Here is a 20,798-nt window from a genome sequence, read left to right as displayed (position 1 = left end):
ATGCTAAATATATATAGAAATTCAAGATTTCTACCGAGATGCTGTCACACAAGTATGAACAAGCTACGAGTCATGAATCAAAACAACTTTTTATATCCTAATTTTTCAAGATCAATTACTACAACATCTTCATTTTCACCATCTGAAACTGAATTGAATTTAACAACAACACCTGAACTAGATTCCGAAGCAATTACGGAAGATTCAGAAATAATAGAAACTACGAAAGAGAAAAAAACACGTAGGAAAAGAAAATCAACACCCAAACCTCCTAAAATATTTGATCCATCAACATTTGACCCAATCAATAATCCCAATGAAGCATCTGCAATTTATACTAATTTAGGTTGGTTTTTCATCCCCAAACATTTACACTTAACAGATCAAGAACCTCGTTCTAGCATTAATCGATTTTTCAGTCTTAAAAACTTTAAAAAAAATCAAACACCTCAGAATATTATACAAGATTCAATTATAAATGAATGGTGTCCATCATATGAACCTGAAAAAATACCAATAAAATTAAAAAGAAAAGAAATTAAATCAATTGAAGAAATGAAAATTAGAAAAAATTTATTTAAAGAACAAATGTTAGAAATAAATCTTGATGAAATTAAAAAAAAATTACAATCACAACAATCACAAGCTAAAAAATCTGATGATAAAGTATCTACTATTAAATCAAAAAAACCAAGTAGAGAAGAAACAAAATTAAGATTTAAAATTGACCCTGAAACTGGAAAAGTAGAAATAAAAGGAAATTTAAATTTAAAACATATTTGGTTATATTATCAATCAAAACAATTAATAAAATTTCCAAACCTTACGAAAACAGAAATAACAAAAATGTGGAAAAAAATTTCAGATAAAGATAAATCTCGGTATTATGAAGAATACAAGAATTTATTATTACTGGGTAAAGATTATTATAATGGTAAAATTGTAACATTGGAACTGAGATTAAGTTTTCAAATTGAAAAAGATGGATTTCAAGCAAGAAAAAATAGAAATGAAATTATTTTGGAGAATAGAGCAAAACGAATGGAAAATCAAATTAAAAAATCAAAAGAATAAGGTTATGGTAAAGGAGGGAGTTGATCAATTAGGGTGGGAACAGGGACAATATTTTTTAGCATTTGGAAACTTGTATATATATTATTCTTAAAAAACTTTTTAATAAAAAGTACAGACAAAATGTCATTTTAATTGTTTGATAGTCTAATTATCATAATAAAGAGCCTTTAATTGTAGTAACGAAGAGCAAGATAGAAAACCGAGTCTAGTTTACTTTTTGTACTCACAATCTCAATATCGTAAACCTCTCGCTAGTTAGTGATTTCAAACGCAAAAAAATTCTAAGATATTGCAACCACTTGATTCTTTAAAATATATGAACCTACGACATGCCAATTGGAGATCTATTACATTCGAAGTAACTAGAACAAGGTACTATTCAACTCAAGCTAAAATTAGAAATGATAAAGCTGTTGAGATTGCGCCAATAAACCATTTAGCCTCAATTGAAGATGATCCCCAAACACCAACCATTCCAAAACAGAATTTAACCAAGGGAAAAGATAAAATATATCCACAGATCAAATTAACAAAGCAGGATGTTAAAAAATATTATACCTTACTAAAAGCATCGGAATATAGTTTATCATTACCCGAAGATTTCAAATTAAAAAAATCATTAGATTTATGGAACAGGAAAACTTCAAAACAACAAGATTTGATAAAATCAAATTTTGAAAATATTGTACATGATATTTTGGCTAAAAGCAATACATTCACTTCCCATTTTAAGGACGCAATTGCTCCGGAAGAAGGAGAAAATGCTAGAGAAAATGCTGAAACCCATGAAAAGGATGAAATAAAAAGAAACAAAGATGTTAATCAAAGTCAAGGAGTTCCTAAATTTAGATACAATTTAACATCTGGAACTTTATCATTAAAGTTTCCAATGCCTGATAGAAGAGTGAAAAATTATTTTAAATTCCTTGAACTTAAAAAACTAAGAAATGAACATAATGGTCTAACATTTATTGAATTCAATAAAGAATTAAATAAATTAGATATTAAATGGAGAAAATTGAATGGTGATATAAGAAATGAATTGAAAGAGCAATATGAAAATTTATTGTTGAAAGGGAATGATATTAATGATGATTTGACTAAAATAATACCTATTATTTCTAAACATGGTGATAAGGCCATAACTGAAATTAGTTATGAACCCGAACCTGTACTAGATCCGGGAAAGAATCATAAACGAAAAGTACCTGCTTTGAAATTTATTGTAAATGAAATGACTGGATTTACTTATGTTTTTGGATTAACTTATTTTCATGTTTGGAATTACTATTTAAGTAGGGAAATAAACAATAAAAAACAATCAGCAACCGATATAAATTTGAGTCAATTGATCAAGAAATGTAAAGCAAATTGGATTAAAATAAATAGTGAAACCAGATCTAAGATATTTGATGAATACAAACGATTGTTAGCAAGTGGAAAAGATATGCTCAATGGTGAAATTTCATCAATTGAAGCTAAAATGAAATTGATCAATAATTATAAAACTTATAGTGTGATAAAAGTCAGAGGTACTACTTATGAATATGATGAAAAATATATAGAATCACAATGGAAGGATGTACCTGAAATGACATTTTCACAACTAACAAATAAATTTTTCATTAAACAACCATCATCTTTAAGATTTTTAAAAAATCAAATGACTGGTAAAAATTTAATTATTGGAGAATTGACATTATTGCATGCTTACAATTATTTTATATTTGAAAATTTTAAAAGTTTTGTTGAAGGTGAAAACAAAGTGTCATTTCTTCATGTCATTATTGGTAAATGGAAAGCTATGAGTGATGAGGCTCGAAATGACTACAAATTAAAATACAAGCAACTACTAGAATCAGGTTATGACATATATTTAGGTGAAAATATGTCGATTGAATCAAAATCCGAAATAAATAATTTTAAAAATGTTAGTGTAGAAGTATGGGGTCAATTACCTCCAAGTTATAACTTGTCAGGTAAAAAACAAAATATCAAACCACCTTCAATTATTATTGATCATAATTCCAAAAAAGTTAAATTAGTTGAACCGCTAAATGATGTTCACATATTTAATTATTTTTTAACTCAAAATTCAACTGATCAAAACATTTCAAATTTACAAGATCAATGGCTAAAGATGTCAGATCAAGAGAAGCAAAGATTAGCAGATGAATATAAAAATCTATTAGTTAGTGGGTATGATTATTTATATGGGAAACTTATTTCAATTAATGAAGAATTACCTAAATTACAAGAATTAAAAAATCCAAATGGTAAAGGAACTAAAAGATATCAAATTTTAATGAAAGAAAAACCAATTGTTGATTCAAAAATCGAAAATGATGAAGAAATTTTCAAGTATTATCAACAATTGAGAATGGAAGAATCAAATGATAATAGTGATGAATTTTTCAAAAGGATTGAAAAAGATTGGAAGATTTTATCTGAAACTGAGAAAAATGATATCAACGTTGCTTACGAATTATATAAAAATTTTGCATTTAATAGATAATTTGAGTTTTTTCGAAGTTTCAATCGTAGATGCGAGAAACAAATTTAGAGAAGTAACTGGTCAAAGTATAAAGCAGAAACTTCCTCTACATTTAGATTAATTCTTTTTAATTTTATGATTCGTTAAATTCATTTAAGCTATAGAGAAAATAATAGAGCTATCTTACCTAAACTCATGTAGTTTGAGCTTGCTTTTGCGGAGAAGCTTGCAGAGCTGGAGGTTGATGTTGCGGTTGCTGCTGTTGGTGTTGCTGTTGTTGCTGCTGTTGTTGTTTCTGTCTCATCAACATTTGTTGTTGTTGCTGCTGAGCTTGTTGTTGAGCTTGTTGAGCTTGTTGATATTTCAAATATTGTTGTTGAAAAGCTTGTTGTTGAATATTATTATGTTGAGCAGTCATTAATATTGCTTTTGAAGGAGCTCTAACTTGATACATTTCTCCAGGAATAGCACTAAACAGTTGAGTATGAGAATCTTGTTGTTGAGATATTTGAGCATCTACATTAATTAAAGCACATCTTCCTTGTAAACCACCTATTGATCCAGAAATGGCTTGATTTGCTAAAGTTTGTTGTTCTCCACCTCCTGATTGTTGAGTTTGTTGATGTTGTTGTTGCTGTTGTTGTGAATGTTGAGCAGATATAATCAATGAATTTGCATAAAATTCCCTTGCTTGTAAGAATCGATGTCTATATCTTACGGGCATGATAATTTTACGTTCTAATGGAATTGGGTTATTTTTAGATAATCCTTCCAAGACTAAATGAGTTTCTTCATCTGGATCTAGTATCTTATTGGCATTATTTAAATTTAAATCCAATCCATCGTCATTAAATGCAGCATTTTCTCTTCTTTGTGCGGCTAATGCATTATTTTGAGCTATTTTTGCTTGGTTTCGTTTTTGATATTGTTGTAACAAGACATCATATGGAGCAGATCTCCCAGGAACAGCTCTTTTTGCACCCATCGAATGTGTTTTACAAGTAAGCGACCTTGCACATAATCCTCCTGAAGGTAAAGCTACACCACATTGTTTTTCAACATCAACTGGACCTTTTGGTTTGGTGACTGTTTTCGGCTTTTGTTGTGATTGATTTACAGGATTGGGTGCTGTTGATGGTTGATTTGATACAGAATTCTTTTTTGTTTTTTTAACTGGTTTTTCAATTGTAGTAGCAGCAGCAGCTGCTGCTGCGGCAGCATTGGCTGCTTCTTTTTCCTTTTGAGCTTGAGATTTTTTGTATTTCTTCTTGGGTTTACCTGCTGCATTATTTGATGTATTATTATTTGAATTATTTTGTGATTCATTATCTGCATCTTTTACACCATTTGGAATTGGAGTATTATTTCTTGTACTATCCACTGATGATGAAACATCAATATCTAAAACTCCAGTTTTTCTTTTCTTTTTATATGGCATAGTAGATGAATTTGATCCATTATTATTAGCTTGATTATCAGCTATTTCTTGTTGTCTTTTTTGTTTCATATCAACACACTTTGGATAATGACTATCTAAACTATTTATACCAATAGGTCTTTCACAAGATTTACAAATTTTATATTCTATTGATTGTGATAAATATGAATTATCGATATTGTTATGATTTAAAAATGAATTGGTTTTACCCTTATTATTATGAATGATATTGACTTTTTTATCGAGATAATCACCAAATTCTTTCCAAATTATAGATTTTTTGGGAAGATTTGGATCAACTATTGAGTTTATTTGTGATAATGTGATTACTTGATCTGATTTAGTTGTCATTCTTTTGTTCAAAAGTATGGATTAAATGCTTAATAATTTCAAATATCTTCCAAGTTTCTCCCAAATGTACTCGTAAAATTGCCAAAACTATCGATTAAAATTTCGATACTAACGATGCTTATCTTTAATTGGATCTGATATTTGAAATATGTTTAATCAATCTTTGATTTTAAGGTGGTTGCTTTTGATTTACGAGTTGTTTTGTGACAAGTAGTGTAAATTTGAAGAGTGTCTCAAACTCTGATAGTTGATAATCCTTATCAGATCTAAATCTTAAGTTGCAGTCACTTCCAGTTTGCTGATGATGATAAAGGATTTAGTCGAAAAGATATTTGATGGATGTTAGGATAGATAAATGAATATAAATGGTATTGTTTGTAATGTGTTTCAAAATTCAAATTTAGTAGTTCTACAACCAAATTTATTATCTTAAATTAATTGATCTACTTCATAATCGTTTCAAGCACAGTATCTTACCAAGTATCACTGAACCACATCTATCAGGTGTCATAGCATTTGAGGTATGCTTAGAAGAGATCCAACTACAATCAAATTATCACCAGAGGATGTGTTAGAATTTGATGAATTTGTAGAACATCAAAAAATATTAAAACAACAAGAAGCTCAACAAGCTCAACAGAATACTTCACAAACTCCTCAACAAACAAATCCCAATGATAGCAATTTACATCAAAATCATAATAATACTGATTTAAGTCCTTCTGATACTTTATTACAAGAACAATTAAATAACAGTGGTGATGGTTTATTAGCAAATTATAAAGAAGGTCGAAGTTTACAAGATCGTCAAAATCAATCTAAAAATGAAAGAATTGGTGTTCATAGAAATCAATAGGATAATTGAAAGATGCAAATAGGGAATTCAATGAAAAGATGAATGAAAGATACCTCATATATCTAGATCGAAATACGATCAGTTCAACCTGAATTTCATGCAGGAGCATTTAATTATTACGATAAGGAATCATTTAGCTAGACTGCTCAGCATAAGTAAAAGTGTAAATAGCTCTTATTATACATAATTTGGAGAAATACTGTGCTAGTATAATATCGATGTATAATGTATCATATTTGTATACAATTCTTCTTCACGTGACCTCTGTTTTACTATGTGTATTACATAATCAGTAAAAGAAATAAATCTATTTGCATAATCTTAATGAAAATATTTTATAAAAAGTTGCAACCATTCTAAGGGATCAGTCAGGATAATACTTTAGTTTAAACCTCATTCATATTTCATTTCACATCATGGGAGTGGGTTTACCATTATTAATACTATGCGATATTATATATTTATTTAACAAGGGGAGATTGACAATAGTGCTATCTACATTCATTTTTTATTATTTGTATAACATAGAGAAAAAGAAATCAATAATATCACCAAATACAAGCAAACCTATATCAACAACTGAGAATGATTCCACATCAAAATTAAAATTTAAAGAGTCAAAAAGTTCAAATTCTCCAATTTACGCCATAGATTTCACATCAACAACTTTCATACCATCCACAACTTCAAATATACCCAAAACTGTGTCATTACGTCTGAGAGCTAAAAGATCTCCCAAAATCATAAAAGCCAATAAACCAACCACCAGCATAAAAAGAGACAATTCTCCTGTACTAAGTCAAACACAAGTTGATTTAAAATCTTCACAAATCTACATATTTTATACAACTTTAACTGGATCATCTTTAAGAATATCTAAAAAATTAAATGAAAAATTATCATTAATGGAATTAAAATATAGTCCAAAGTTATTAAGTTTAGATGATGATGTAGATGATTTAGAAAAATATTTTTTAAAAACTCCAAAAACCAATGAACAAGGTGATGAAGTTAAAAATATATATATAATGGTATTACCATCTTATGAAACCGATTCACCAATTGATTATTTTTTGGAGCATCTTATAGATACTTATCAAGATTTTAGAGTTGATAAATATCCCTTAAGATCTTTATTAGGATTTGCAGTATTAGGATTAGGAGATTCAGAAAGTTGGTCAGGTGAAAAATTTTGTTATCAAGCAAAATTAACTGATAAATGGTTAGGAAAATTAGGTGGTAGGCGATTATTTCCCTTGGGTGAAGTTTGTATGAAATTTGAAGGTGAACCAAAAGCTCAAGAATGGATACAAAACTTTAGTGAATTATTAGTTGATGATGAACCATTTTATATTGATGAAAATGATGATGCTGAATTTGATGATAGTGATAAAGAAGATGAAGAAGCAAATAGTGATGATGCAGATACATTAGTTGATGTAGAGGATATGGGTGATATAATTAGAAAAACGGGTGGAAGATCACAACAACAACAACCTATGGAAATAAAACAAATGGTTGCAAAAGATTCACCCACTTACAAATCTTTAACAAAACAAGGTTATACTATAGTTGGATCACATTCAGGTGTCAAAATCTGTAGATGGACAAAATCAGCATTAAGAGGAAGAGGATCATGTTATAAATTTGCATTTTATGGTATCAAATCTCATTTATGTATGGAAACAACTCCTTCTTTAGCATGTTCAAATAAATGTGTATTTTGTTGGAGACATGGTACAAATCCAGTTGCAAAATCAAATTGGAGATGGGAATTAGATCCACCTGAAAAAGTTATGGAAGGTGCATTACAAGGTCATTATCAAAAAATTAAACAAATGAGAGGTGTACCTGGAATTCAAATGGATAGATTTCAAGAAGCATTTAAAGTTAAACATTGTGCATTATCTTTAGTTGGTGAACCTATTTTTTATCCTCATATTAATGAATTTGTTGATATGTTACATAAACAACATATAAGTTCATTTTTAGTATGTAATGCACAACATCCAGATAATTTAGCAAAATTATCAAAAGTTACTCAATTATATGTAAGTATTGATGCACCTACTAAAAAAGATTTAAAAAAAGTTGATAGACCATTAAATAGTGATTTTTGGGAAAGAATGATGGCATGTTTAGATATTTTAAGAACTATTCAATCACATCAACGTACAGTTTTTAGATTAACTTTAGTAAAAGGTTTTAATATGGAAGATATTGAAAGTTATGCTGATATGGTTGAAAGAGCATTACCTTCACAAATTGAAATTAAAGGAGCAACTTTTTGTGGATCTTCAAATGGTAATGGTAATCCATTAACAATGCAAAATATTCCATTTTATGAAGAATGTAAAAACTTTGTAGTAAGTTTAAATATAGAATTACAATCAAGAGGTTTAACATATGATATAGCAGCAGAACATGCTCATTCATGTTGTATATTAGTAGCAGATTTAAAATTTAAAATTAATGGAATATGGAATACTCATATTGATTATCCTAAATTTTTTGAATTATTAGAACTGGGTAATGATTTTGTTGATATAGATTATATTAAACCAACTCCTGAATGGGCAATATGGGGATCTGATGAAGCTGGGTTTAATCCTGAAGATACAAGATGGGATAGAAAAGCTGAAAAATTGAAAAATAAATTAGCAAGAGAAGAAGAAGCTAAAAGGAAAGAAAAATTGCAAAATAATGAAATTGAAATTTTATAGGGAATTATTTATTAAATAATGTGTAATTAATGTGTAATTTTTTTTTGAGTATAAACTATTGGGTCGGAGTATGAATTGTTGATACTCACATTAAATATCTCCTGGCTTTCAAATATATTTTGAGATATGGTCATGCGGCTGTGTTGAAAATTCTCATAATTTTGGTATCAATTTGTAAAGTTGTAGTTAAATTCAAAAACGTTTCAAATATTTACGCGTATAATATCAAAACCCCGAAAGATTGCAAATTTTAATATTAAATCAACCACTTCAACCAAATCTACCCATATGTCATCACAACCAGAACACAAACCAAGACGAATAGCGTTTATTCACCCAGACCTAGGTATTGGAGGGGCAGAAAGATTGGTAGTTGATGCAGCAATTGGATTACAAAATTTAGGAAATGATGTTATCATATATACTTCACATTGTGATTATACTCATTGCTTTGATGAAATAAATTCAGGTAAATTAAAAGTTGTAGTATATGGAGATTGGTTACCTACAAACATTTACAAAAGATTTCATATTTTATTTGCAATTTTAAGACAATTATGGTTGACTATTATGTTAATTATAACTGGTACAATAAATCAATTTGATTTTTTCATAGTTGATCAATTAAGTTTTTGCATTCCTTTATTGAATTTATTTAGTGAACCTAATACTAGGATCTTATTTTATTGTCATTTCCCCGATCAACTTTTAACTAAAAGATTAAGTTTGTTCAAAAAGATCTATAGAGTACCTTTTGATTTTATAGAAGAATGGACAACTGGTATAAGTGATCAAATAGTAGTCAATTCAAATTTTACAAAAAAAATATTCCACGATACTTTTAAAAACTTATCAAACGTTGAACCTGGAGTTATATATCCTTGTGTGGATACTGAATCTACTGAATCAAATCCCGAATCAAACAAAGAAGTAATTGAATTTTTCAAAAATTCAAAATATTTTTTATCAATAAATAGATTTGAAAGATCAAAAAATATAGAACTTGCAATAAAAGCATTTGCAAAACTGAAGAAAATCTTACCTGGTAAACCAAGATTAGTAATAGCAGGTGGATATGATGCAAGAGTAACTGAAAATGTGGAATATTTAAAAGAATTAACTAAAATATGTGATGATTTAAAACTTACAAATTTCACAATTAGAGGTAAACTTATAATAATGCCTCCATCAACTGATGTTTTATTTTTACCAAGTATTAAAACTTCATTAAAAAATCTGTTGTTACAAAATGCTGAATTATTATTATATACTCCAACAAGAGAACATTTTGGAATCGTACCTGTGGAAAGTATGCTTCATAAAACTCCAGTATTAGCAATTAATTTTGGTGGACCACTAGAAACTATAATAGATTTCGATGGAAATAATAGAAATGAAGCCACAGGATTCGTAGCACCAAACGATTATGAAAAATGGGCTAAAATTATGATCAAATATAATAATGAGACCAAATCTGACATTAAGCAAAAATTAGGTGAAAATGGTTATAATAGAGCTATTGAAAAATTTTCAAGAACTGAAACAAGTCATGAATTTGTCAATAATTTGGAACATGCTTTAAGACATCCAAAAAGACAATTTATACATCCAAGAGTATTTACTCTTATGCCAATTGTAATTATGACTATTTCTTACATCATTTATAGAGCATTTTTTAGTAATTTTTAATTCAGATACTTGAATTTAATTATCTATATACGGTTTTAGTATCCTTTTTAAAAATGTCTTTTATAGCTTGCCATAAATGTAATTTTGTATCAATTTCAGTATTAACATGAAGGTCAGGTGATCCTTTCAAGCTGAAATTTTGAAATACTTTACCAGCACTACTCAAATTGGTTCGATCAATAAGTTTGGAATTTTTTCTTTTCCTGTTACGATCAAACCATGCTTCTATGTGAGATGAGAAATTCTCCAATGTTCTCCAATATGAATTTTCCACTTCGATATCTTCACGTAATTTATATTTGTGACTACTTAAGCTGGGACATTGTAAATTATAATGCCTTATTTCAGAATTCAACAATTTCACTTTTGCCGTTATATAGTTCATATTTGTTTCATTTAATGAATTATCTTCCATTGTGATTTTGGAAATATTGTTTTCGTAATAATCTAGTATTTCATCAACAGAACTTGCTCGTTCAATTATATTCTGCATTATCGATTCATTAATTATCCACTTGAACCACATTTCATCTAAACTCTTTTTAAACTCGTTAATTGATTTATTCAATGTCTGTTGGTTTTCTATCCAAGGTGGTAGAATCTCTTGTTTATTCAATACTTGATTCATAAAATAGTTTGTATCAGTACAATTTTTCAAATGCTCTTTACTCAAAGGTTTTCCTCTAACATTTACCATTTCTGGAGAATCTTCAAATCTACCAGTTTGTTGATCAATCGAAGCATTAATTTTATTTCCAGCTAAAGCACCAACATAATCAATAGACGATAATGATGATTTGTTAAGAAACATAGAAGGTCCTAATAATTTCTCCTTGTACATTTCACGAAATTTCTCTTTTTCCTTATCTTCTGGTGATTTATTGATCTTATAATCCAAACTCACATCTTTAGCAATTGATAACCTTTCATTTGAAGATTTTCTTCTTTTAGTTTTAAAAGTACTCATTGGATCATTTATAGGTTTAGGAACTGAATCTATGATCATTCTCAAATTTGAATCGTATGTTGATTCTGTTCCATCCCAAGGTTTTGAGTTATATATATCTTTCGCATGCTTGTTTCGGTTTAATAAAGGTTCACTTTTAATATATGATTGAGCTTGTATATGGTCTCGATTTTCTTTCTTTCCATAATCGTGTTCAGTCAAGATACTATTAATGGATGGATCCAAATTCTTCAAGGACGAGATGTTAGACAGCAGACTAGTTATCTTCTCTTCTAGTATCTGTTTCATTTTATCTACTATAGCCGAATTTGCATCTGATGATGATGAGTTTGATAGAATTGATTCATGTGTTGTGGAGCTAGATTCTTCTGCTCTCGATTTGGATGAAACTGAGTTAAGTCTTTGAAAGGCATAACTAAGTCGTAGTATTCTAGTATTGTGATTTGTGAATGACCGAAGCATTTTTAAAAGAACTATGAAGCAAAAGCTTAAATTTAGTAAGTTTGTATGATATTACTGAAAATTATTCCGATATTACTGAAAATTATTCCGATAAGATAATAATGCGGAAAAATGTAGACAAAAAATGAATCCGACCTAATTCATTTAAGATTTAGGGAGATCACTTTGATTTGAACACACAGATTCCGATTCGCACATTTGATACCCCCATAATTTCAAGAGCCAAGTCCATTATTGAAGCAATAAATGCAGAATACATTACTATAATCTTTTAGATTCGCTCAAATCATTGAAGTTTAACTGGAAAAAGTATTTTTTGAAGGGCTGTCATTAAAAAATAGTTCAAATTGGTAGCATAAAAATTTGGTTGTTATCAACAACTTTTTTTTCACAGTTCGTATGATTTAGAAATTATCCACTTAAATTATACTGTTACAATTTCAATTTAAACAACTATCTGTAGTCATTAAATAATAAATACATTTTAAACATGTGGATTTTTGATTGGTGTATGTTGAAATCAAATGAGTCATTCATGGTTAATAAATTCAACTCCCAACAACATTGTTTTACTAACACTCCAATATAGTCCAAGATGTTTTAGCCTCATTAGGTTTATGGAATAAACATGCAAAATTATTATTTCTTGGTTTAGATAATGCAGGAAAAACCACTTTATTACATATGTTAAAAAATGATAGATTAGCCACATTACAACCAACTTTACATCCAACATCAGAAGAATTAGCTATAGGATCTGTTAGATTTACAACTTTCGATTTGGGTGGACATCAACAAGCTCGTAGATTATGGAAAGATTATTTTCCTGAAGTTAATGGAATTGTATTTTTAGTTGATGCAGCTGATCCAGAAAGATTTGCTGAATCAAAAGCTGAATTAGAATCATTATTTAAAATTGAAGAATTAAGTCAAGTTCCATTTGTCATTTTGGGTAATAAAATTGACGTTCCATCAGCTGTTGGAGAAATGGAATTGAAGAATGCTTTGGGATTATACAATACTTCAGGTAAAGATGTAAAAGTTGCCGATGGTTCAAGACCAATTGAAGTATTTATGGTTTCAGTTGTTATGAGATCAGGATATGGAGAAGCTTTTAAATGGCTTTCTCAATATATATAGATTCAATAATGTACAATAATGTTTAATTGAAGTTGAAATGTTGGTCTTGCTCTTCAAAGTATCTTAAATAATCTGGACGTGTCGCGTGACTGCTTTTTCAGTCATAAAAATAAAAATGTCATATTATTTACTATTAGATCTCTTCTCAAGCATTTATTTAAGATTGCAACTTTGATAATATTAAACCATTAATAATCATATATAATCATAATGGAGTCCTCAAACAAAGGTCAGTTACACCCTGAACAAAAAAAATGGAAAGCTCCAAAGGGTCCAAAACCCGTGCAACATAAGAATAAAAACACGATAGGTTTAGGAAGAACTATTCAAAATAAAAGACTACAAGAAAATGCAGTTCAATATTTACCAGATGGTGAAATGAGATTTACTACAGATAAAAGAGATCCAAATTGGGTTAAATTAAAATCAGTAACTCAAGAAAATGCATTAGATGAATTTTTAAATACTGCTCAATTGGCAGATACCGATTTTAGTGCTGAAAGAGGTCAACAAGTTAAAATAATAAAAGTAGGAAATACTAATATAGTAAATTCAAATGGATTATTAACTACTGATGAAATGTTAGCTATGAGACAAAAACATATGATGTTTGAAAATAAATTAACTATACCAAGAAGACCAAGATGGAATAAGAATCAAAGTAAATTAGAAATTGAAAGACAAGAAAATTTATCATTTTTAGCATGGAGAAGAGAATTAGCAAATTTAACTGAAAATAATGATTTATTATTGACACCATTTGAAAGAAACTTGGAAGTTTGGAGACAATTATGGAGAGTTGTTGAAAGATGTGATTTGGTTGTTCAAATTGTTGATGCCAGAAATCCATTATTTTTTAGATCAGTTGATTTGGAAAAATATGTAAATGGTTTTAACGAAATAAATGATTCCAATCATCAAAAGAATAATTTACTTTTAGTCAATAAAGCTGATTTACTAACGAGGGATCAAAGAATTGCATGGGCACAATATTTTAAAGATAAAAATATAAATTATGTATTCTTCTCAGCTGCAAAAGCTAATGAATTATTGGAAAAGGAAAGAGAAGAATTAGAACAAATTGAGCATCAACAAACTCAGACTGAAAATGATATAATAATGGAAGAGATAGAAGATGAATCGATAAAGATTTTAAAGATTGAGGAATTAGAACAATTATTCATGGATTCAGCTCCGAAATTTGAAGAAGATTCAGAGTTCCCTGATCGTAAGCTACAAATTGGGTTAGTAGGTTATCCAAATGTTGGTAAATCATCCACCATAAATGCATTAATTGGTTCTAAAAAGGTATCCGTTTCAGCAACACCAGGTAAAACGAAACATTTCCAAACTTTACATTTAACTCCACAAGTTCTTTTATGTGATTGTCCAGGTTTAGTATTCCCAAATTTTGCTTATACTAATGCTGAATTAGTTTGTAATGGTGTCTTACCCATTGATCAATTAAGAGAACATATCCCACCAATCGCTTTAGTTTGTCAACGTATACCGAAATTCTTCCTTGAAGCAGTTTATGGTATACATATACCGATTCAAAAAGTTGAAGACGGAGGTAACGGAGAATATCCCACAGCAAGAGAATTGTTGAATGCTTATGCCAGAGCTAGAGGTTATATGACTCAAGGTTTTGGTGCAGCAGATGAACCAAGAGCTGCAAGATATATTTTAAAAGATTACGTAAATGGAAAATTATTATATGTGAATCCACCACCTGTGAAATTGGAAAATGGAGAATGGCAATTGCAAAATTTATCAGAAAGTAGACAATTCAACAAAGATTTATATACATTACAACATTTACCAGAGTCAAGACAACACCAAATTGAACACGCAATGAAAGTCAAAGGAATACCGATAGATGAATTTAATTTGAGGGAGGATATATCAAAATTGAACTTCTCGATGCACATTGGAGGTAATAGTGGAGATACTACAGAAGGTACCAGTGTGACGTCGACTCCAAATACTTTGTTCTACGGAGGTAAACAAGCGAAATTAGAAAGTGCAGGGGATGAATTAGATGAAGAATTTTTTGCAATGAATAATATTGAAGGTAAAATCAATTCACCATTTCATAAGAAGACTATAAGTTTACCAACAAAATCTGATAAAAAACATAATAAAAAGAATAAAAAACAGGATAAAAAGTTAAGAGTAGTGGGATATTAGATTATGATAGTAGCATTTTTCTTTTAATGACAATTTAATGATTATTTTACTGAACTATTTAACAATTGTAGGGCTTCTCTAATTGACCTCTAAGAATTGATGTATTGCACATAACATCGTACGACCCAGGAACTATGCGATCTCTATTATAAAATTCCTTTCCGAACTTTGCATTTGTTAATTGCAGTAATTTGTGTGTGAATAATGCGGTTATCGATTACATTTCTATGGCATTTAAATCTTACGACGATCTTACGACGAGCATGTAACCAAACTCAAGAATTGGCATATTTAGTCAGATTAATTCAATTTCTACAATTACTTAATTGATTAGCAAATATTTCATTACTGAAAAACTATAAAGCTAACGTAGTAGAAAATAAATACTAATCATCTCTTCAACAATTTGAAACATCAAAGACATAACAAATGATGAAAAGAGTTTAATAAATTCTGAATGATGGACCCATAGTTGATTTAATGACTAATGATCCAACATTTTGCCAATTTTTCTTTAATAATGAAACTAAGAAATTAGCAGCCATCATAATTTGATTAACTAATAAATCTTCTTCCATTTCAACATTACCAACAGCAACAGCTAAACATAAAACTTTTTTCAATTGAAATTTAATAGTTGATCTAACATCAGTAACTTTTGAATATAAATCATCATTATGAGAAACTGGAGTTGGAAATTTACCAGCTTTTGATAAAGTTGGACCTAATAATCTTGGAATTTGTTTAATTAAAACTTCTGAAGCAATGAAAGCATTATATTTTTTAGCTAATTTTTTAATTAATTTTTTATTTTTATTTAATTTTTTTAAATCATCAACTGACATAGCATCAACTCCTAAAGATTTAGCTCTATCAACATCAAAAGCATCACCAAAAATACAGATGGTCATGTTTGGTCTTGGAACTTGAGGTAATTTTAAAGTACCTGAGAAACGTTTATCTCTTTGAGGATCATAATTTTTTAAACCAACTTGTAATTCAACAGTTTCTAAAAAGTTTCTCTTTTTAGTTTCATTGGAATGTTCTAATAATTTTTTGACGTTTTCACGAACGTGAGATGAAGTGATTTTAGACATTTTTGACTATATTGATATTCGTCTCCCAAAAATAAATTGGTAAATTTGATTGATTCGACGTGGATATAGAAGGAAGAAAGAGAAGAGTGAAAAATTAAAAAGTGAAAAATTTTATTTGTATGAAAATTAAAAATTCAAAGTGTAACTACCAAATGATGCTGCGTAAATGTTTCAAGAAGTGGTCACATGACTTTCAAATGACTGTTACCCGACTTAGAATTTGTGTCAAAAATATTTCACGTCACTATTCACGACGATCAGTGTTCAGCCGCACTTGTCTAAAGATTTTCCTAATTCTCGAAATTTATTTCAAACGCGTTTCGAATCATATTATGATTTTCAGTTGAAAGCTCAAATAGTGTAATGACATCCCTACTATCAAATTCTCAATTAACTTCACATATACGGCATAATAAACGACTAAACCAAAATTTGATAAAATTTCTTTCATCATCCACATCCACTAAAACCAGTGTCACACCACAATTTTCGAGTCATTATAAGAGATTCGAAAAATTCAAAAAAATAACAAGAGCAGAAGAAGCAGAATTACAAAAGATAGAAGATCAAAAAAAATTACAATTTTTAGATAATAAATATGATATAATTAACAAAGATACAAAAAAAGTTTTAGATATTGGATTTGCACCAGGAAATTGGTTAAATTATATGGTTGATAAACTAATTCAAATAAATCAAATAAAAGATAATAAATTATTTTCCAAAAAGATTCATATATTAGGAGTTGATATTTTGTTTAAAAATCCTCCATTAGGTACATCATCAATTCAAGGTAATATTTTTTCAAATTTTATTCACAAAAATATAATTCAACATTTTAAAAATATTGAAATAAATAGTTTTAAATATAATTTAATTAATGAAACTCAAGATCAATTAATTCAAAAATCTTATTTTGAACAAGAACTGGAAGAATCATCAGCATCAGATGAAGAAATGTTGAAAATTTCAAATAAACTACAAAATTTATCAATTTCGGAAAAATTTAGTGGTAATGATTGGAAAATAGATTTAGTAGTAAGTGATTTATCAAAACCTAAAAGACAACAAAGTGGATTTTATGATCATACAGAAACTCATCCATATTTAAGATATAATAATAATTCAGGTTTAAATCATTCAATAATGAATCCAGAAAAGGGGAATTTAGATTTAGCTGATGCTGCTATAATATTAATGCAAAAAATTTTAAAACCAGGAGGGAAATTTATATTAAAATTAAGTGAAATTAATAATGAAGATCCTGAAATTATGATAATGAAACAAAAATTAATGACAATGTTTAAAAATGTTCATATTACTAATTTAATGAAAGAGTGTATATTTGTATGTTTAGGTAAAAAGTAACAAAATTGAGTATTTATTATTACATTTTTAATTTGAATTTATTTTGTAATTATCTATGAATGAGAGGTTCTTATACTTTTTTAACTTCAGATTCTCCATTTGCATCATCTTGTTCCTCCGTTATTTCTTCACTTTCAATTTCTTTTGTCTCAGTTTCTTTTGCACCAATATCATCTTCTTCTTTTTCTTTTGACTCATCTTTTGATTCATCTTCTAAATTTATTAAAGGTGGAGCACCACCATTACCATTATTTCCATTTATATTCAAATTTGTAAAATCATCAATTAATCTTTCACTTATTTTTTCTTTATTCTTACTTTTCAATATTTGTTTAAAATCTTGTATATAATTTGATAATTTTTCATGATCAACTCCATAATTTGTACCAAATAATATAGCTTCAGTATATCTACCACTTTTTATTAATAAATCCAAACATTTATTTATATCTCCTACTAACCACCAAGCTTGCCATGCTATATTATATTTCCCTTTTAGTTCACATTCTTCTGCTAATTTTATTAATTGTGATTTATTATTTGATGATGATAATAATAATAATAAACTTGAATAATCCCTGGCTAACCAAAAAGATTCTTGAGCTAATTTTATATTCCATTTTTTTAATGCTAAATCTCCTAATTTTTTCCATTTTTGTATATTAATTTGTGATAAACTTGGATTTTCATTTTGTTGTGTTGATAATAATTTACAAGCTTGTTGTAAATTCCCAGTATTTAAAGATATTTGAAATTTTGAATCAAAATCTTGTGATAATGAATATGATAGTGATAAATAACCTAATTTTTCAAAAAATCTAGATAATTGATTTAATTCAGTTTTAGAATAATTAGATATAAGATTATTATATTCTTCTGATAAATTTTCCTTTGTGATTGTTGTTAAATCAGGTATTTCTTCACCTGTTTCTTCATCAATTATATTTTCCGTTGCAAATTGTTCTAAATCACCTCTCATAACTAATGTTTGAAGTTCTAATACTTCTGAATTAATATACCATGAAATAACATCAAATGATTTATCAATTAAATATAATTTACCATCTTTTGTATTATATCCTATAATATAAAATTTACGATCAAAATGTCCTAAATTTATAACTTCTCCTCCAACAAAATAATTTAGTCTATTACTGGTAGCTGTAGTGTATACAAATACATCACCAATGAATTTCCCTGATAAAATAGATTCTGAAGTTGGTAAAGTATATAATACATCAAAAGCCAGTTCTGCACCTTCTTCTGCATCTAATTCATTATTATTCAAAGCTTCTTCAAAAGCAGCTTGATTATAACTTAAGAAATAAGTTTCATCACTTTTTTTACCAATAGTACTGACACCACTAGTTTTACCTGCAGTACTAGTTGACGTTATTATAGCTAATAATTCACCATTATCTGACCAAACAACTTCAGTAATATCATCATCTATATCAACTCTTCTAACTAATTTTCCTTGTTCCCAATCATAAAATGATATACAACCTTCAGATTTTATACCTAATAATGCACCAGTAAAAATTTTATCAGCTTGATATAATAAATCTAGTTGTAAATATTCTTGAAAATTTTTAAAAATTTTAACATTTACATTTGATTCTCTAATAGCAAAAGAACAAGCAGCTGAAGAATCATGACTATTCCATACAAAATCTAATGCACTTCCATATGCCTTGGATCTCCAACCTAATGCACTATAAACAATATATTCACCATCACCACAAACTGCAGCATATCTTCCATTAGGAGAATGATTTAAAGATTGTGGGAAAATTTCAATATTACCTAATTCTCTTTGCTGTAAATTCAATGATTCACCATCTTTTAACCCTTGAGTTGAATTTGGTTTAATTATTGATTGGAAAACTTCTGAATTTTTAGCATATATTAATTTATTATTTGAATCTAATGAAAATAATGGTTCTTCGTTACCTAATTTTATTATAACAAATCCAGAATCAAATCCAGCTGCAATAACATTTGATTTTGGTAATATACCAATACACCAAACTCTTTCTAAACTATAATTTATTGATTTTTCTAATTTAAATGTATTTGAATTCCAAAATCTTATTGTACCATCTTCTGAACCTGATACAATTATAGGTAATTCTGGATGAAAAATTGCAAATGAAACATTTGATAAATGACCTTCTAAAGTAGCAACACAAGATTTTGTTTGATAATCCCATACTTTTATTGTTTTATCATCACTTGAAGTTATTAAATATGGTTTATCAGCTTGTGGATAATAATCAACATAATTTACTCCCTTGGAATCATGAGCAATTAATGTAAAATTTGGTTGTGGACTACCTAAAGACCAAATCTTAACAGTTCTATCTAAACAAGCACTTGCAAAAGTATTTGGATCCTTGGGGTTAAAATTAACACTCATAACATAATGTTGATGACCTTCAAATATTTGTTCTAATTTCCAATTATTATCCCAATTCCATAATTTTATAGTTAAATCATCACTTGAAGTTAAAATTAAAGGTCTTGTTGGATGAACAGCAATTGATCTAATATAATCTGGATGAGCTTCAAATTGAGTAATTTTTTCACCAGTATTATAATTATAAACTCTAATTTGAAAATCATCTGATCCAACAACTATCCAATTTTTTCTTGCTATAAATTTCCCAGTACGTACTGGTAATTCAGTTACTTGTATAGATTTAACTAATGCATTTGTTGCATATGACCAAATTTCTATTTTACCATTATATAAAGTTGTTAATACCCATGGTTCTGTTGGATGGAAATCAATACCTTTAACCCTATCTGAATGATGACTAAATGTTTTTGTGATATCCAACTTCATGATGAAAAGAGAAAATAAGTCAAATGATCACTCAATTGGAGTTGTTGTTGGTGGGTTAGAGATAGTATTTGATTAAACTTGTATGGTTTCGTATTGTTGAT

At 28.4% G+C, this 20,798-nt stretch overlaps 12 protein-coding genes across 12 annotated transcripts; 8 read left to right on the top strand and 4 right to left on the bottom strand. All coding sequences in view use genetic code 12, as the record gives it.

The window, feature by feature from the left end:
• Positions 1-54: 54 nt before the first annotated feature.
• KGF55_002961 (uncharacterized protein) lies at positions 55-1,074 on the top strand (the record flags this gene model as incomplete). Its single annotated transcript, XM_051757702.1, has 1 exon — positions 55-1,074. One exon carries the CDS (start codon positions 55-57, stop codon positions 1,072-1,074), a length of 1,020 nt encoding a protein of 339 aa, XP_051614402.1.
• Positions 1,075-1,390: 316 nt separating this feature from the next.
• Positions 1,391-3,589, top strand: KGF55_002960 (uncharacterized protein; the record flags this gene model as incomplete). The annotated part of the gene is made up of 1 exon (XM_051757701.1): positions 1,391-3,589. The coding sequence occupies one exon, from the start codon at positions 1,391-1,393 to the stop codon at positions 3,587-3,589; it is 2,199 nt and encodes a 732-aa protein (XP_051614401.1).
• A 172-nt stretch (positions 3,590-3,761) lies between these two features.
• KGF55_002959 (deubiquitination module subunit) lies at positions 3,762-5,357 on the bottom strand (the record flags this gene model as incomplete). Its single annotated transcript, XM_051757700.1, has 1 exon — positions 3,762-5,357. The coding sequence occupies one exon, from the start codon at positions 5,355-5,357 to the stop codon at positions 3,762-3,764; it is 1,596 nt and encodes a 531-aa protein (XP_051614400.1).
• A 523-nt stretch (positions 5,358-5,880) lies between these two features.
• KGF55_002958 (uncharacterized protein) lies at positions 5,881-6,213 on the top strand (the record flags this gene model as incomplete). The annotated part of the gene is made up of 1 exon (XM_051757699.1): positions 5,881-6,213. One exon carries the CDS (start codon positions 5,881-5,883, stop codon positions 6,211-6,213), a length of 333 nt encoding a protein of 110 aa, XP_051614399.1.
• A 416-nt stretch (positions 6,214-6,629) lies between these two features.
• KGF55_002957 (putative tRNA 4-demethylwyosine synthase) lies at positions 6,630-8,936 on the top strand (the record flags this gene model as incomplete). Its single annotated transcript, XM_051757698.1, has 1 exon — positions 6,630-8,936. The coding sequence occupies one exon, from the start codon at positions 6,630-6,632 to the stop codon at positions 8,934-8,936; it is 2,307 nt and encodes a 768-aa protein (XP_051614398.1).
• A 288-nt stretch (positions 8,937-9,224) lies between these two features.
• On the top strand, positions 9,225-10,625 carry ALG2 (GDP-Man:Man(1)GlcNAc(2)-PP-dolichol alpha-1,3-mannosyltransferase; the record flags this gene model as incomplete). Its single annotated transcript, XM_051757696.1, has 1 exon — positions 9,225-10,625. The coding sequence occupies one exon, from the start codon at positions 9,225-9,227 to the stop codon at positions 10,623-10,625; it is 1,401 nt and encodes a 466-aa protein (XP_051614397.1).
• Positions 10,626-10,644: 19 nt separating this feature from the next.
• Positions 10,645-12,054, bottom strand: KGF55_002955 (uncharacterized protein; the record flags this gene model as incomplete). The annotated part of the gene is made up of 1 exon (XM_051757695.1): positions 10,645-12,054. One exon carries the CDS (start codon positions 12,052-12,054, stop codon positions 10,645-10,647), a length of 1,410 nt encoding a protein of 469 aa, XP_051614396.1.
• A 490-nt stretch (positions 12,055-12,544) lies between these two features.
• Positions 12,545-13,194, top strand: SAR1 (Arf family GTPase; the record flags this gene model as incomplete). The annotated part of the gene is made up of 2 exons (XM_051757694.1): positions 12,545-12,563; positions 12,644-13,194. 2 exons carry the CDS (start codon positions 12,545-12,547, stop codon positions 13,192-13,194), a joined length of 570 nt encoding a protein of 189 aa, XP_051614395.1.
• A 210-nt stretch (positions 13,195-13,404) lies between these two features.
• On the top strand, positions 13,405-15,384 carry KGF55_002953 (putative GTPase; the record flags this gene model as incomplete). Its single annotated transcript, XM_051757693.1, has 1 exon — positions 13,405-15,384. The coding sequence occupies one exon, from the start codon at positions 13,405-13,407 to the stop codon at positions 15,382-15,384; it is 1,980 nt and encodes a 659-aa protein (XP_051614394.1).
• Positions 15,385-15,827: 443 nt separating this feature from the next.
• Positions 15,828-16,481, bottom strand: RPL10A (60S ribosomal protein uL1; the record flags this gene model as incomplete). Its single annotated transcript, XM_051757692.1, has 1 exon — positions 15,828-16,481. The coding sequence occupies one exon, from the start codon at positions 16,479-16,481 to the stop codon at positions 15,828-15,830; it is 654 nt and encodes a 217-aa protein (XP_051614393.1).
• A 363-nt stretch (positions 16,482-16,844) lies between these two features.
• Positions 16,845-17,849, top strand: KGF55_002951 (uncharacterized protein; the record flags this gene model as incomplete). The annotated part of the gene is made up of 1 exon (XM_051757691.1): positions 16,845-17,849. The coding sequence occupies one exon, from the start codon at positions 16,845-16,847 to the stop codon at positions 17,847-17,849; it is 1,005 nt and encodes a 334-aa protein (XP_051614392.1).
• Positions 17,850-17,919: 70 nt separating this feature from the next.
• Positions 17,920-20,697, bottom strand: SEC27 (coatomer subunit beta'; the record flags this gene model as incomplete). Its single annotated transcript, XM_051757690.1, has 1 exon — positions 17,920-20,697. The coding sequence occupies one exon, from the start codon at positions 20,695-20,697 to the stop codon at positions 17,920-17,922; it is 2,778 nt and encodes a 925-aa protein (XP_051614391.1).
• Positions 20,698-20,798: the final 101 nt, after the last annotated feature.

The sequence above is a fragment of the Candida pseudojiufengensis genome (genome assembly GCF_024610245.1).
Source record: "Candida pseudojiufengensis strain CBS 10847 chromosome Unknown scaffold4, whole genome shotgun sequence".
In the NCBI taxonomy this organism is placed as follows: Eukaryota; Fungi; Ascomycota; class Pichiomycetes; order Serinales; family Debaryomycetaceae; genus Lodderomyces; species Lodderomyces pseudojiufengensis.
This window is presented reverse-complemented; position numbering and strand designations above follow the sequence as displayed.